The 18,594-nt window shown below is 36.1% G+C and overlaps 1 protein-coding gene across 1 annotated transcript in view; it reads left to right on the forward strand.

Annotated features, from left to right (window-relative positions):
* The first annotated feature begins 2,913 nt into the window (after positions 1–2,913).
* The window catches only part of LOC107085071 (pro-neuregulin-3, membrane-bound isoform-like), a 53,056-nt gene continuing 37,375 nt past the window's right edge, over positions 2,914–18,594 (forward strand). Inside the window, exons 1-3 of the mRNA XM_015375215.1 lie at positions 2,914–2,977; positions 8,822–8,924; positions 16,593–16,719. Coding sequence (XP_015230701.1) covers positions 2,914–2,977; positions 8,822–8,924; positions 16,593–16,719 — 294 coding nt within the window. The remainder of the gene's footprint in view (positions 2,978–8,821; positions 8,925–16,592; positions 16,720–18,594) is intronic.

The raw sequence follows: 18,594 nt of genomic DNA on the forward strand, positions 1-18,594 counted from the left end.
TTCTTAATAGCTAGCATGTTTTTCTTTCCCTGTGGGAATTTGGACTTTCTCTATTCTCTTGATGTTTCTATATAACTTCCATTTGTTTTCTCCAAATTATATATTTACACATTTATTCTTGTCAATGGTATGTTTGTCTGTTTGTAGTAACTCATCACAAAGCAAAAACTTTGCATGTTTGAAACACTACTTGACAATAATATCTTTTTTTCCAAATCTGATTCTCTAAAAACATGCAGTCATGTCTTGGGTATGCAGTAATATCTTGATTTTCTTCTTAAAGGAAAATCTTTATTGTTAAGGTTTTATTTCCCATACTTATTTTAGTATAATTAGGACCTACAGTAAGCTGACATTTTGATGAATGCAGCTGAAATAATTAGACAACTCTTAAAGTTAATAAGGAAAATTGTTAATAGCTTCATTAAGACTGATCTTTCTTTTTTCTATTTATCTACTCCTATAGATTTCCTTCTTTACTAATCAGTTCATTTAAGACACTTCTTACTGTTTTAATGTGCCTCTTGAGGTTCAGGTGTGAGTCCATCACTACATCCAGATTGTTATCTGAAATTTTTTTTTCCAGTTGTATTAACTGAAGCTGTGTGCCTAATGTTATACACTCTTAATTTGTTCCAAGAAAAATGTCTTCAGTTTTGTTTTGATTCATGAAATCTGGATCATGACTGAAAGAAAGAGATCCTGGATACAAGTGGCTGAGATGAGTTTTCTTTGCAGCATGTTTCGGCACTCCCTTAGACAGGGGAAAAGCTCAGTCATCCATGATAGGCTCAGAGTAGATCCACTTTTCCTCCAAATCAGAAGGAGTCAGAAGAGGTTGCTTGGACATCTTTTCCGAATGTCCTCTGGAAGCCTACCTTGGGAGGTTTTCTCGGCATATTCCACCATAAGCGGGCACAGGGGACTACCAAGCATTAATTGGTCTCTCAGCTGGCCTTGGAGCGCCTCAGGATTCCCTCAGTAAAGATGGAAGAGGTGTCTGGAGAGAGGGAAATCTGGGAGTCTCTGCTAAGACTACTACTCCTGCAACCAGGATAAGTGGAAGCTGACAAGCACCAGTAGGAGTACTCTTATTTAGTAGTTTGGTGGATTAGCCCAACTACCTATGCTAAAGCTCTTGTTCTCAATATAGCCTTTTATTTTTTTAATAAAAATCCAAATGTTTTTACAAAATTTGCTTTCCAGGTGGATCTGTAATTTTTCCTAACATATAAGTTTCGTAGTTTCAACTTATCAAAAAGAAATATATGATATAAAAGATTTTCCACAGTAACTAAGTGATGGTTTCTGGAAGGACATCTATGCCTTGGGTCAATTCTGATAACTACGGTTCTGTAACTCTGATAACCATGTCTCAGATATGAGCATCCAATTTTAAAAAAGATATTTAAAAATCCCACTACAATACTATGTCACATCCATTTTTGTCTTATGCATAGATTTCACCGCTCTGACAGATTTTTCTGTTTGATTTGCTGCCTCTTTTTACATACCCAACACATAATCTGCCAGGGCTTGGCAAGCTTCGCTCTACTTAAAACTCTGACCACCTCTGTCGGAAAAACCAATTACTAGTGAGGGCTTCATTTTAATTTAAATAAGATTACATTACAGTGACATGAAAAGGGGGAACTGTCAGGATGGGAAGAACATGAGGGCTCACTTTTATCTGTTTCCCCAGCACTGGGATTGTGGGACAGGACTTAGCTGCATAAAGAAAGACTGTGTGTGTCTGAGAGAGCGAGACAGAGGGAATAGGGATAAAGGGTGTTTGTGGAACTGTATCTGTTGCAGAAAAAGAATAGTAGGCAATACTATTACATGCCGTGCTGATTCACATGTATGTAATCGTAATTTGGTTTGATCCATCTAGAAGCAGTCAACTTGTGAAGAGAAAAAACAATTACTGCAATACCTCAGGCTCAAATCAATATAAAGGCCTGTGGAAAGAGACATCAATGGCATAAAGCCATATTATATGTCAGTTTTAACTTTTATTTTCCCAATCCCTTGCCTAATCTTCTTTTCCCCTTATCTCTCTTGGTTTCTGTCTTCATTTGAGGCTACTGCAAGCCGGTCATTTGAAAGCATCATGTTAAAGTGTTCCAGACATCTTGGGGCTTTAATGCTTTTTCCAAAGTGCAAAATATAAGCCATTTGGGAGAAAGTAGTCAAAACATCATATAGTGGGCTTACAACACATGCATATGCCTATAAGACAAATTCTGGGTTGCAAGGTATGCTTTACTAAAAAAAAAAAAATAAATTCTTAAGTAAAAGTACCATTTTATCCTTTGTCCCTTAATTTTGACACATTTAAGTCTTCCACTGTGTGTAGGGTGTGACAGTTGATTGTTTGGTGTATTATGAGAGTAAGTTGGGGCAGTTAAAGATTTGGGCAGGCTCTGGTTTTGCAGAAGATACAAATGTAAATTTTTATTCTGTTAATATTTAGGTTTTGGTATTATTGACTGTTGTAATGTCTGCTTTTGATGTTCTGTTAAATGAAATGCAGTATCAAAATGGTTGCAAAACATAACATTTTGGCTGCAAAACTAAAATTTAACAAACGTTCAGGTTAAAGTGGACTTTGCTGGACTTCCTTATTGTATTGTCTTCAAGCTGCTCTCCAAGGCAGAAAGATTATAGAAATGCAGTAATGACAAGAAACCTAAGACGTCAATGGATTTAAATGGCCATTTATACCCTGTCTACCAACCTTAATGGAGGTGCATCAGACCATGGCCAACAGGTTATAGCTAAACACCCAACTGCTCTGAAGATTCTTGAAATAATGTGCAGGGAGGGAAAAGTTTACCTAAATGCAGTTATTTTCACTTGTAGTAATAATATTTTCTTATCTTTCATTTCTCACTCTCTCTCCACATTTTTATGCATCCTGTTAACGATCTGACCTCTGGTGGAGCAGCGGACGAACTTGGGATCGAGTTCATGGGTGAGCCATTTTTTCTCTTTCTACTGACTTCTGCAGCCCACTCAGCCTTTCATGGGCTTCATATCTGCAAAATACCTCATACAAAACACAAAGTTCGGCACAACAAGGCTGCTCACCTTGGATAAATGAATATGGGCCAGTTGCCATGGCAACACTGTGGCGGCAAATTAGGTGTATTCTGTCTACATGAAGAAGAGAGTTGTTAGGGCAAGAATGATTTAATGAGTGTAGAGCTAAGACAAACGGCCACGTTCCATGTTTACTTATCTTCCGTATGTTTGAAGTTTAATTTAATCTGCAATTTGAAAAGATAACAGTGGACTTACTATCAGCGTATATAATGCAAAATGCTTTTTACTAAAAATGGACAAAAAATATCTAATGCAGAAAAATTTAATCAAAGAAGATGCATATAAAGATGTATATTAAGATGTATATAAACTATAAACAGTTATATTAATACTATTATAGTTAGACCATCAAAATCATGTCATAAGAATCTCTTTCCTTTAATAGTGACACATTAGGATTTTTTTCAATTTTCCTGTCAGTACACCTTTTTTCTTTCATCTTGATATAAAAAAACCGAAGCTATAAAGATTTACATTGGTATTGCCAATGTAAATCTACAGCAAGCTGTCATGTCAATGCTTGCTCCAGAAAATTGATAGAATCAGAAGGTGCTCAACAAGAAAAGCCAGTTCTCTGCACAACATTCTTCAGCTCAGTGATTTTAAATACAAAGACTAAAGAAGTTCTAAATGCTGCTGCAGGTTGTTAGATTTGTTATAGGAAATACAATAGAGACAGATCAATGCTTGAGCTCCGGGAAAGCATGGCTTTACCAGGAAATCTTTGGAAACTTGTGATGGAAGTTTTATGTGTTAAGGCAACACATAAAGTCATGATAATGTAGAGCCATATGGAGCACTCCAAATATGATTTTCATGTTTTTTTCCCCTTTTTTAGTCTAGTGTTCTCTTCGATAAAACATGGTCTGGAATCCACACTATAACTCTAAAATCATAAAACTGTACGTAACACCTAAAATATGGAGTACACCAAAAAATATTTATGAAACTGCTAACAAGCACAAATCCAAGCAATGTTTCCCTGTAAATCAGAACTATAACTTATCTCCTGTTCGGGTCTCTTCATGCCCACATTCAACCATTCATCATCAACCATATCATTGTGTATTTAAATTAACTACCGGTACTTAAATAGTTTTATTTAATGGTTATAATGTTATATAAGTTATACAGTTATGTATGAGTTAAAATTACATGTCTGAGAAGAAGATTGATGCAATCTAGCTTCAATTCCCCCAAGTCACCATCTGTGTCACGAATTTCCCATCTCTAGAATTTGTGTACCCAAACAGATGGGACAGAGTTAAAATGAGGGATTGCACACTTTCACGCCAGTTTTTTTTTTCTAGATTACAACCGTCGGTGTACCCAAGTTTCCAGGGCCCAATTAGTGCAAAAGCAAGTTTTATATATGACACTCAAGCTCTTCACTTTTGCATGTGTCACTAGTTTACTCTGTTGTTTTTCAGGCAGAATATCCCATTTTGTCATGGATACTTTAACACAGTCTTCATTATGTAGTTTCATCAAAGCCAAATGTAGTGTGGTTGTATCATATTACGGGCCATAAGGGACTGTCTTATCCTTGTGTCAGTATAACATCGTTTAGCCTGTATTGCTAGAGTTGTTCACTTTCCTCCGTTTTCTAACATACTCTTGCATCTCATTTCAAGAGTGCCTCGTAGGCATCCAGCATGAAAGGCCTGTAATGGCTTTATGTACAGACTGCATAGTGGGTTTTTCCTTAGAGCCATTTAGCAGGCCTCTGCAGACAGCTGTTTTTTATGTTCCGATTTGAGAAAAGCCTATTTCATCCATCAAAAAAATGAAGCAGAGGTTGGTCTCAGGTGCTGCTCAACATGAGCAATGATGATTCAGCAGCAGGAAAAGACATTCCCTGTGTCTCACATGTGCAGCCGTTGAGAGGTCATTCTCCTGATGGCAAAGGCCCAAAGGGTTTACAGGCTGGCAGATATGCAAATTGGTTATTTAAGCCCTGGCATCTCCCACTGTTTGTTTTTTCAAATAAGACATTTAAAGCCATGCAAGTCAAGCATGTGATGATATTTCATGCGATAAAGGGTGTCATAGCAACTCTGTTGTGATGGGGTAAAAAAAAAAAAAAAAAACCATGATTGTTGCCTTCTGTATTCATAACGCAAAGCAAATTATTCATATGCACATTTCAGCGACATTTCAAATTGCTCTACAGGGTCTAAACAGAAAATAAAAAATGTAAATTTAAATTGTAGTGAAATAATGAAGTTATGGGAATCTAAACTACAAACTGATATGTATGTTAGAGGGTATAAACAAACGGAAGCAACTATAACCAAACTGATTTTATTTTACCTCAGTTTAAAAGAGTAATAGATATTTCCCGCAAAGCATAATGTTTGTAAGTACATTAAAAACATAGGAAAGTAGATATCAGTCATATAGCATTAAGCATTTGACTATACTAAGTCCCCTTACTAAATGTATGGTAATACAAACGGTGTCATGTGAATCATCAAAAACCCGATGGAAACTGTTATACAGGTATTCAATCTCCATTATCCCTTTTAATACAAACATTCTGTACTTATTTTACTTATTTCGCACATTAAAGAATGTCCAAAATCTTTTCCACAACTTCTCGAGAAGTCTGAATGCATTGCATTTCCTTTAATGAAAGTAAAAGGCTGATCTGAGAATATTCTGCAGCTGGTTAGGAACCTACTTCCCCATTCTTTTAAATAGAATTTAATGCTCCAAGATCTTAATTCTTGACCTTAAATGATAGATTTCATACAAATTTACCTCCAAAATCTGTCTAACAGCTCTATGCTGGTGAAGATTCTCAGTCACCCAGGTCATAGCATTCCAAAAAAAGTTAAAAATGTTAATGGGAAGAAATCAAACCACCTGTCTTCTTTGTCCAGAATGTGAACATTCTGGTCATCAAACAAATGTCCTTAGTCAAACACAAATGGACTACCCCCTCCGGACAAGACTCGGCTGTCCATCTACACCTTAAGGACAGAGGATTTTTTAAATTTGTAATTTCCTTACAAGTATGGCATCTTTTAAAAGAAAATAGGTTTTGCATGGGTAGGAAATGTATTGTCAGGAAGTGCTGTTAAAAGACAGAAATAATCAAGCAAATGCATGTCTCTTTTATTTTTGTGCTATTTACCCTTTGTATACTTCTAAAGATGTCCACAAGTGCGTAACACAACTCTTTGGGGATAATAATAAAAAGCTATGTCTGTGTATAAGAAAAAAGGCAAGAAATAAAGATAATTATTTGCAGCCCAGTGAGAGCAGCTGCTGTCCAGTTAAACGTAACAATTTGAGATGAATACTGAGACAATTTACCGGTAATAAGCAACCACTGGGTTGTTGAGAAAGCAACTCCATAGTAAAGGTCATTCCAAGCTCAGTTTTCCACCAATTAAGTATTTATGGTAGAGTGGCCAGACAGGGCCCATAACTCACCTAAAGGTACATGACAATCACCTGGGATTTTAATGAAAGGAATGTAAATTAGTTTTAGCCCTGAAACTAACCTGATGAAATACAACTTGTACTGTATGGCCAGAATTCTCAGTGGTGTGTCAGGAAGAATGCAGACTTTCAGCACTAGCTCATTAATACCAACCCAAAAGGCAAACAGAATGATAGCAACATCCTGCAGTGAAACAGATTTTATGGTCTCAGAAAACAGGGAGAGCATGAACAGGAAAAGATAGATGTGAGAGATATAAAGAAACCAGACTAGAAATCCTTCACAAAGTGCTTGACTCATATACTGGAAGAGTTGCTTCAGTATACAGGTATGTGCTTTCAATAAGTCTGTAAAAATCAAGCCACAAGATTTCAGCAAGGCTTACACAATGTTCCTAACTAAAGATCTGAAGGAAATAGATGTTTTAATTTATACACTTTTTGTGATTTCTGTTAGTAAAACTCTTCAGTGTAAATTGTATTATTTTGTTACTGAACTAGATGTATCCAAATTACTTTACATCCTAAAAAAATAAAGACAAAATACCTGGTAGCCACCAACAGACAACAGTTTGCATTTCTTGTTCCCAAAAGTCAAGTGTACAACATCCTAACTTTGAAACCATGAATCAAATACCAGCACTATGTTTATGATATAGCTTTGAGTAAATAAAAATCCAACTTGCCATCGATATTTTGGAGATATCAAAAAATTTTATCAAAAAGTTCCTTTGCAAGTCATAGATACCCTATACAGATATACAATATTTAAAAAAAAAAAAAAGTGTTACACAAATGTTGTGTTGATGGTCCCAATATTGCTGTTTCTTATTCTCATGGTACAGTTTGTAGTTGCTCAATCTGTACTAATGAAGATTTGCTTCCCTCAGTTGACTTTGTCAGTTTACTCTGTCCTTGGCAGTAACAGACTGCACTAAAAAAGTAATAATATGCATAACGACAAAACACATACCGTAATTCATAGACATGATAGAAATCAATATTCATTTCTCCATGTTTGTACTGATAATTTACTTATAGATGTGATATTAGATGTTGCAAAAAAAAAAAAAAAAAATGGATATAACGGGTTCACTGACACAGCTCCAATCTGGTACAAAGGAACATTGTTTTATGGAGGAGGAAAGATCAAGGCTTGATGCAGTGTTTCCCAGCAAGTGCCTGGATGTGCTTCTCTGATTTATACTCAGCGTTGTGTTGCAAAAGTTTAGAATTTCAAACTCCAGAGCACCTTTGGTTCGATGGACATCTGACATTACAGGATATCAAGTCAATGTTGTATTTGCCTATGAATATGTTGTATTTCCCCATTTTGCGATCTGAGAGGTAATGAGCCAATCAATCACTCTAAAGAAACCACAAACAGCAGGATTATCTCACTTAATAATGGTTCAGAAATTCTCCCAATATTAGGGGCTTTCGAAAGGGGAATGACTAGACAAAAATTTGCATGGTAATCTTGCTGTGTGAATGAGCCTTTATCTGCAGTTGCTAGTTTGTCAAAATCAGACACAAGGTTTTTTATATTGTCTCTTATCATTACCACTAAAAGCACTCAAGTGCTGATGATTATACATTACCGACAAATCCAACAAGTCCACTTTTTCTTTGGTGATGCTGGTAGTTTTATGAAACATCACCTTTAAATTTATGCATGGTTGTAATTTTCTATCTTTAGACAGTACAGTGATAAGTCATTTTAATAAAACCAGTGCATGCACAAGTTTCAGCCTTGTATTATGTGCTGTGGTAAGCAGTTTGACTATACAGTCTGAGGGACATTGGCTGGGATCAACTGCCACTTGTCCCAGCTGTATCTGACCTTAGGACACTGCTACTGATGTGTAGAGGTCTGACAGGGGGCTCTGAGAGCATTCATTTGCTACTACTTCCCTGTCGCCATCAGTCTTTGAAAGCTTGAAGACAAACACAGGCGATGTACACACATGCATTTACCATCACTGAGGATTTCACTCATGCAGGCAATTCATTTCTGAACAAAATGATTATTACACCTCAGTTATTACGTCACTGAGCTTTGTCTTGGTCTGTCATATCCTCATCACAGGTTTGAACTTTGAATTTAACTGACAGCAACATTAGTCGGTTTATGCTTGTTCAGAAAGTTGGTGAATATCTGTGTTCGGTGTAATAATTTAGAATGCATTAAATTTTTGTTATGGTCTACTTTGAATCACAGCGGATGCTCATTGTCCTAAATGTCATTCTCTATTCTCTGCAGAGAGTGGTGACACCTACCAGAGGCAGGTGCTGTCCATCTTCAGCATTGCCTCGGGGATCTGTCTTCTTGGAGTGGCATGCATGGCCCTCTACCGTCGCAACAAGTGAGTGATTCAAGCCAGAACCACATTAACAGAGTAAGCCTCGAGCCGTGCGGAAAGAGGCACTTTATTCTCATCGCACAGAGCCTGAAGTCTGAGTCAGCAGGGGATTTTTTTTTTTTCTTTTTAAGTTAAGCATCACAAATTGTGTGGGATCCATTTGGGACAGATACTCATGTAAGATTTATACGTAAAGTGGTTTTAGCAAGCAGGTGTCTCAGAAATACTTTGCCTGAAACCAAATTCAGGTATACTGTAGAAGACATGCAGTAGCTATAAGCACAGAAACATGAGGAGAGTGTGATTTTGTAGTGCATTTGTATTCATATCCCTTGATTTTTTTATTTTATCATGTTATGTCTTTAGGTTCGAATGTCTTTTTTTTCAAATCTAATGAGGCAAACCAAAACTGTGGATAAATTGTTTTTAACATTTTTTAACAAATACAACCTGAAATATAGGCATAAATAAGTAATAACACAAAGTTATAATATAATGGTGTAGGAAGTTGATTTTTTTACGTTTTAGAATAACCTGCTTAAGATTTAATCTTAAATCTAATCTCAACTATTTTGCAAAAACACTCTCATTAAAACCCCAGCTTTTAAATATGCTGGTAGAACCATATCTAAAACCATCAAAGCTGCTATTGCATGAAATAAGATCTGTGTTCTAGATTATTTAGAAAAATGGATTTCTAGATTATTTGGAGAAAAATACTTCAACTTACAATGACACAGCATTTTGTTTTGTTTTGTTTAATCATATCTAATCCAAGCATAAAAGTTAGTGCTTATAACAACATGTATAAGCATGTTTAAGTAATGGGAAGATGTTTTTTTATATGCTGTATGCAGGATTAGTATTGGAGGCTACCCTCAAGCATACACACACCTCAACAAACCTTAATTACTATTTTGCAGCCAATAGAGAAGCAAATTAATTACATAAATAAGATAAACCTCAGAGAAAAAAGAAAAGTCCTAACAGAGGCTTTGTTGATTGAATTGGTCTTGATAAACTGAAGTGCTTTTCTCTCTTTTCTGTTTTTTCCTTCAGCACAGCAGTGCTCTAAGTAACAAGGTGCCCTATCGGTCAGTGTGACTAACCACTCACCAGGAGGTTCAGTGCACTGCAAATTATCCAAACTCACATATGTTGCTAAAGTAGTTCCCTTAGACTCAGATTTAGCTATAGTGTAGATCTAGAACAAATGGATTTTATTGTTAGTGCTGAAGTTCCTTCTGATCCTCAGTAGGTGCAAAATCTAATTTGTTACACCATGTCACAAAAGAGATCAACCATGAGAAACCTATTTATCTTGATATAATGTGGGAGCTATCGGTACTACAGCAACTAAAATATTTACCATATGCAGTTCTGGTTAGTGGTTCTAATACAGTTATCAGCATTAATATAATGTCTGATCTCTACCCTATCAGAAAACTTAGACTTATGCTTAGAGAGATGCTGGGAGGCAGCTAGAAAATTGAATTTAAGTAATCTAAAACTAATTATGTTGTTTGTTTGGGAACATTGTCATGTTTTACTCCTACTGTAACCATCTGAATTAAACCAGACCGACCAGACAACAGAGGCTCAAACTAATTATCATCTGAAACCTGGAGCACCAATGTAGATGTATTGAATGTAGTAACATAACACTCGACCTAAAGGATAGCAACCAATGCAAAATTAGCTGCTTAATAGGTAAGAGCTTTAACCTCTTAATATCCACCTCATTTTGGGAAATTCTCGTCTATTTTGCACATCCAAATGGAAAAGCAAAGAACTTAGAAACTGTAAGCCCAAATTACATGTGTGATACATTATTTGAAAGCTAAGTTTCTTGAACATATTACATGAAAATTGGGTGAGTAAAACACCCAAACTGCATCAGTTCAAACAAGACTCAAAATAGTTTTTTTAATTCTCGAAAATAATAGGTCTTTTTTGAACATCAATTATAAAAACATGCTTGCTTGTTGTGGCTGCTTTGTAATGGTACAGTTTGGCATGCTGCTATATCTGTGTCAATTGTGCTTTGCTGCTTGCTTTGGGATTAAAATGAACTAGGTGTCATGATTTTAACTATGATCAGACCCAAAAGCAGTAAACCAATACAGAGAGACCAGGGAAAAAGTTTAACAGGTTAATTTAGGAGATTGTGAAGAATCCAGTGTTGCTCTGAACACTGCTCAACCGGAACTGAACGGTGAGGGGAAGACACTGCGGTTAGTTCAGGCTCAGAGGGAAATTTGATTCTCGAACTTGAAAAGGAGAAATAGATTGCTGACTCATGATTCCAGAAAAGTGGTTGCCTCTATTGACTCCAGTCGGTATGGGGGTGTTCCAGTGTTTGTCACTTTCGATGGAGGGCGGACAGGGTTTACCCAGAATGCGGTTCTTTGTAAGTGAACGGAGAAACTGACTGCCACTTAGATTTCCTGCGGTACTTGAACGGGTTGTTGTGGAGATGAATCTCTTGCTCAGTCTGAAGCTCAAACGATCTCTTGGAGGCAAGAAGATCCAAAACCTCCAGTTTGGATCCTCAGCTCAGTTTGAAGCTCAGATGATCCTTCCAGGGAGAGAAGGTCCGAAAAATCCAGTTTGCAGGATGACTTCCTGCCGAGAGGCAAAGACAAAACTCAGGTTGACAAAACTCAGGTTGACAAAAACTCAGTTTGACTCAGCAAAACTCAGCTTGGCTAGAGTACCCCAAACTGGCAAACACTCTGACGTCAAGGTAGTGGCAATCAGCAGCTTAAGAACCCTCTGTTAACGAGATAACTCTCAGCAGGTGTGTGAGGAGGCGGATCAGAACCAGGCACCTCCTGGTGGAGGAAGGGAGACAAACACAGAAACACAAAACACACAGACAGGAGTCCTGACACTAGGTGGTTGAATTGTGGAGAATCTAAGCTTTCCAGCGATGTCTTACATGTCTATATTGGTAAACATTTTACCAGTGTAATATTCATGCATTCTGAGTTATTTGTAAATGCTTTAAAACAGTGGGTTTTGAGAGGTTAAATTAAGCTACCTTCATGACTGAGCCAAATGCCCTTTGGATAAATTATTCACTTTCAAATGAGCCACTTGCCACCTAATATGCAGTAGGAAATGTTACTTTCTAGCAAAAGCAAACCCCCGTTATTTATCTACAGTACAATACTACTGAACAGTTCTGGAGAAAGTGAAACGTCTTTTTGGAAGGGTACTGAGGAGACTGAGGTTGAGAAGGCAGTTGCTGCAGCTGTAGGGTAAAGCAGAGCTGTTGGAATGCATCTTGGTGCATGTGCTGTCTCAGATAATTGACAAAAGTAATATAATTTGTAATTGTAATGATTCCAAACATATTGTGATGTGTAATTATGTCTAAAAAGAATATTAGTTTGCTTAAAAGAGGGGGATCACTGACAGATTTGCCTGGGTCAGACTAGTTGCTTCTGTCATTGTTCTTGTTTAATTTCCTTACCCACATGTAAGATCGACGACACAAGTCAGAATACACGTCTAACAGACTCTTTTAAAGGTACAATATAATTTCACATTTGAAAAGAAATTACATTAACAAACACAGCCCCCGAGCCTGTTTTTGCTATCTCTGGAAGAAAATTCCTCTACAGTAATATGAGACAGACAGGTTGTACCAGCAGCTTCCTCTTTCAGCCCTTTTCTGGCCAAGCAGACTTGGCTCTCCACGCCTCCAACCTTCTGAACGTTGCACCCCCAACGATGACAACCAGGGAGAGTTTGGAAAGATTGTGGCTACAAGAAGTGTTAAATAAAGGCTAGTGCTAAATCAATAAGATAAGGCCTGAGCTCATTGGTGGGAAGGATCGCTTTTTAGACAGAGCATTAGCAAAGAGATGGAGCAAGGTAGTGAGATAGGTGAAAGGGGTTGTTTTTTTTTTATTTGTGGACCTCTTAAACAGGCTTCAACCACATGACTGTTACAAAATGTTTATAATGTTAATTTTGCATGATATGAGACCTTTGAAACGGAAAATTTGTATGGAAGTAAATGAGCCAGCAATGGGTCTCAGAGAGATGATTGCCTTATGCAGGTTGATTAGATGAATTTCTTCTTAATTTTTTCTATTTTCCCAGGGCAAGGGGGTGGAGAGAAGAGACCCAGAGATATTGCACCCAGAGAAGGGGTGCAATATCCCGCAATGATTGCACTAGAAGACTGCCTTCTTTATTCCTGGCAATCTATGGTTATATTGAACCCTGTAAAATCAACAGTAAATTTAAATGTTTACACCAATATATATTATTTTATTGACTCCACATTGCTAGAAATACTGTCTACATTGCATGCCAACTTCTACAATAAACATTTTTGATTACACAAATGTTCATAATGATGTCAATTACAGACTGAAAGCATGTCATATTTTAGCTGTATACCAAAAATCACCAGCAGATTTATTTGTAGGTCAGTTTCATTTAACAGGAAGCCATGGATAATTCATACAGATTGATTAACTAGGCTGAGCACTTGCTGAATATGCTTTAATTTAAATGGACAACAATAAATACATATTTTATTAGTCCCCAGTTACATGCTCCATTTTCATTTGTTTTAGTTGGGGTAATCAGTTCCCTATCATAGGTATTTGCATAAATCCTTTCAGATCTGTGTCAGTAAAGTTTATTATGTGCAAATGCTTCATTCAGCTATATTAGATATGTAAAGAAAAGACAGAAATTGACTGTTATAAAAGTTTTGTAATTATTGTTATATTCAGTCAATTTTGTTTATGTAATTCCCGTTTTCTTTTATAAATTTATTTTAATTATAAAGTCAGATTATTTCCATATATTTCTGTGTGATCATATAGTCAGATTTAGATAATATACAAAGACTACTGTGTATATAATTACAAACTACTAGTGAAAACATAATTCTTATAAAATATAGTCATATTAGGTAGATTTTTTTACAGTAATCAGTCATTAGTTTTTCTTATGTAAACGAAGAGGCTTATCTGTTTCAATAAATTGGTTGATTTTTAAGCATTTCCATATCCCTAATAAGCATGAGACAACAACGGAAAAAACGGTTCACTTCTAGCATTAGAGAACCTCAATTAAAATCAGGCTAATAACTTGGAAAGGAAGAGGATAAAGTAATAGCAGCAACATAACTGTAGGTTATTTGCTTACTCCAGGACATCAATAGGTATATTTGTAGAAACACTGGGATAGGTTAACTTTCTATAAGGAAAAAAAAAACACACAAAAGGTTTGCAGGAGAAATTTGTCAAAAGTGTAGGACAGGGGGAAAAAAGAACACTGATAAATTCAGAAGCACCAGCCTAGTGGTTATTTTCTATGGGGGAAAAAATAGGGCACAAATAGTTGATGACAGCTGTAGCTCCACTGATGGCTTTGTACAGGAAACAAACCAGCTAAGCACCAGTGCACTGGGACATGAATCTTTAGCAGAGAAGAACATAGAGTTCTCAGAAATAATGGCAATGATATTTCTGTCAATTGTTTAGTCATAGGAGAAGACAAGGTTTAATTCAGAACTAGGACAGGTATATTTCTTAAGTAGGGAAAACTAGAGCATGAAAGCTAAAATATTCTATCACAAAATCCCATTTCAGTTAATGTTTGAATTTGCTACACAAATAGCCACATATCAAAATATGTAAAAAGTAAATTGGAAGTTAAAATTGAAATTAAACACATTAAAACAAAGCAAGTAAGACAAGTGGAGGCCATTGAAGGATGATACAAGTGAATCAGGTGAGACACGAACAGCTGGAGTTTAAATAAGACAAAAGTGAGCCCTTAAATTGCTCCAATTATGAAAATGAGTGGGGTTTTAGATTGCTCTCCAAGTTAATAGTGGTTGTAGATTCATTCTAACTAACACTCTATTTTCTAGGCTCTGTGAAAACAGATGGCACCTGTAATGAAATCCAATCAGTTGAGCACATTTGATAAAACGACATGGTGAAATAAGAGACTAAAACACAGGAGTCTATCTTGCAATACAGTAAGAAAGGAACACAGAGTCTTAGTCTCTAGAGTATGTCACTGACAACTATTGTTAGTGACAAAGTAATTCATAGCATGCAGTTTTGCAGATACATCAATTAAATCCTACCCAAAATTGTTAAAGAGGATTAACTTAGTATTTTTTTTTTTATTTTTTTTTTTTTTAAGTCAAGTCAAATGAGAATTTATTTATAGCCCATTTCATATGACAATCATTGGCCTAATGACCTGGAAAAAACTGAAAATAAGACAATCAATTAATATACTAAAACCATAATAGGAACATTTTAAAACCAGAGCACATAGTACATATAGAAAATGCAATAGTATCAAAATATCACTTTATTTTCTCTTCAAGCATCCCTCTGTAAAGACAGGCTCTGCTACTCTCAGCTTTTGTTTGGTTTCTTCAATCTTTTACCAGAATAACATTATGCAACCATATAATGGATATTTCACAGTACAATGCTTAGATTATTATTATTATTTTCTTGTGCAAGGCATGTGTCTTAAAACTGTCCCCTTTTTTCTAACACTGTACCGTCAAACTCTGCAGCAAAACTCTGGAAGGAAAGGCGTTTTTTTTGAGTGACAAATCTCACTCGTGCTCGTTTTTGTTGCTTTGACCTTTAACAGGGCTTGCAGACATGCAGACTTGAACTAATGTTGTCATATCTTGTAGTTGCCTAAGTCTTGAATTGTCAGAAGACTTTTTAATCATCTGGTGGCATGATTGCATGATCTCATTGTATTATGTTCAAATGATATACCACTGCAGGCACCTTCTGTCTATGCCTTTTACCCTTTTTAGCCCTTGTCAGTTTGGGGCATTGAATTACATGCAGTGATCCAGATGGATAAATTGATATCCAGGCATAAAATTCCAGTGAAAGGTTTACATGTTTACAGGAAAATGGCTGCCAAATGGCTTTAAATGATGTGCTTGAACCCTTTTTATTAGGGGAAAAAATATTCCAGAACAAACCATATTGCAAAAAAACAAGCAGAAAAACACCAGAAAACTTAACTATGCAGCAAGATTTGGAGTATCATACAAAATAATTATGACAAATCTAATTGTGATACAAAAACAAAACAAAAAAACATATTTTCAATTAAACAAAAACAGAACTCAGAACAGTTTTTCTGAATTCCAAATTCTGCAAAAAAAGTTTACCTACTAAAAATTTTATCATACCATTATAAAACACTTTTCAAAGTTATGGCAAATACCTCAACAAAGTTTACCCAGCTAGTTGTTAGGTTTAGTTCTGAACTACTTTTACACATAATCGTTTTAAAAAGGAAATTTGAAACCTGCATATAGCATTAACTTGGTTTATGTTTAAAATTAAAATTGCATTGAAGGTCTAAAAAATTTAAATGTGACAGAAAAGTAATTACAGAGGAAGTCTCTATAATCTACATATCAGAATTCTTGTATATGGCATAGATATAGTATGAATACCATTTTAGGCATACTGAGTGTATCTTGATTTTGACCATCCAGTTTTTTTTCCCCATCCATCTTCTGCCACTGATTTGTCAGGTTCACACTGGTGTCTATTTCCAGGTCACCAGTCCATTGCAGTGTTTTAACCATCATCTAATAGTCATACTTTTTTTCTAAGTTGAGTGTATTGTCCTCGACAGAAGACATCGGGAAAAACTCCAGGCTCACTTCTCTGACAGCCGCAGCTTGAGAGAGTGTAGTGTCAATGCCTCTGGTCTAATGTCCAAGTCCACTCCCAGGATTCAATACAGTCTTCATCTGCAAAAGGTAAGTCTTCTGGTCGACACTGATCTAATTTTTAAGCCTGCCTTAATCATCATCACTGCAATTTCAACTTTGTTTAGGCAGGATTAATACAGAAGAAAAAGTTCAGAATGCTTGACAGTATGATCTATGATGTATGTCCTAATAGCCTCTCTGCTGACTGAAGTCTTTTGTTCAGACTGAGGGGGAGCTACTGCATCATACTTTGAAATAAATGTGCAATGTATTTTACAAGAAAGATCAGCCTGTCATATTCGCAGGGACACCCAGGGGAAATGAAAACTTGAAATTAGATATCTAAAATGTTTCATGTACTTCTAGACAACTTTGAGATATGTGACATTAATTATAAATTATAAATTCCAATCACACAGAGTTGATTGGAATTTATATTTGCTGTTGGTCTGGAGTATCCCTGAATTTATAAGAATAAAGAGGGTCTTCCCAGCAAAAGTGTAGAAGACAAAAAGTTTCTTAAAGTAAACAAATCACATCTCGCAAGACATTATAAAGCTAAATTGAGACTTTTGGGTACAAAACAAGTGACAAGTGATTTTCATTTTATCACAAAATGTGAAAATAAAATAAAAAACAACAAAACCACACAGTGTTCTAAATGGCAGCTTTGTGAAATTTCAGACGGTAAAGTTTGTGTTTAAACTTGGCCTGATACGGACATAAAATATATCTTCACGGTTAATAGCTTGTGTCTTTTTTTTTAAACACCATTGCTTTGACACAAAACACTTTCTGTACATATATGCACTGTGGCTGTTTGTGTTTTGGATGACTGAGGAATAGCAGAGAAAAAACTGATAAAAGGTAAGATCAGGGGCCTTGAGCAAAAAATGAGTGTAAATAACTCAAATGGCCCAGTTAGGCTTGTTCATGGATTTGCCATGGCCTGTCACAAATGCACTCTAACCAGCAATAAGACTTGAGAGACAGTAACAAATTCCTACTTTCATAAAATGAGAAAACAAAATGTAGTATATGGGGCTACCAATAGAGAAAAAATGGCCTATAAACTAGATAGAGAACTGACCTCCAAAGCACCAGGGGGCTGCACAAGATAAAGCTTCATGGAAGAGGTAAGTGCACTCTAATGCACATTTGCAAAGGTCTAATCAAAAGAAAATTGTCCCTACAAGTACAATCATATGATGTAATGCAGCTGCAGTTTGCTGCCTACTCATCGTCTTTTTTATTTGTACTTCTGACATTTTTCAACACTAAGATGCTTTGTTTTTATTTGCTACTTTTAAAATTGGCTGTATTATTTTCAACTATATAGATGCTATATTCCCAACATCTGCCTTCAGATTATGTAGTAGTGGAAATTATCTGTCTTTTGTCTCTCATGCATTGTACAGGACTTTTACGGCATAGAGCATGGTTCAGTGATGGCACATGATGACATTGTCAAAAACATGACTAGCAAAGACAAGGTAGTCAATGAAAGCTACTGGTTGTAGCAAGAGGTGCAACACATGATGTAAATGCTTAATATGAGTTTGCCATCAACCTACATAATACAACATTTTAAGAAAATCTCCTTTTAAGACACACAGTGACTTTCTATCTCTCTCATACAAGGCATGAGCATAAACGTTAAGGACAAAACTGATTAATTCAGACAGACCCAAGCACATTTTGTGCTTATAACAAAGACAAGCGCAGAGCCATGAAGTAAACTGAATGCATGTCTTCCCATAACAGGAGTTTCAACCTCCTTTCTGAATTTTCTATTTACTTTCCGCTGCAGTTTTTTTTCAGTAGTAGCTGTGCAAACCTTTTATTGTTTGTGTACTTTCGGCAATACTCTAGCCTGACGTAGTCCTACTCAATTCTAGTCAGAATATGAGTCTGATACTGCTC

This window comes from Cyprinodon variegatus, unplaced genomic scaffold (genome assembly GCF_000732505.1).
Source record: "Cyprinodon variegatus isolate N-32 unplaced genomic scaffold, C_variegatus-1.0 Scaffold115, whole genome shotgun sequence".
Lineage (NCBI taxonomy): Eukaryota > Metazoa > Chordata > Actinopteri > Cyprinodontiformes > Cyprinodontidae > Cyprinodon > Cyprinodon variegatus.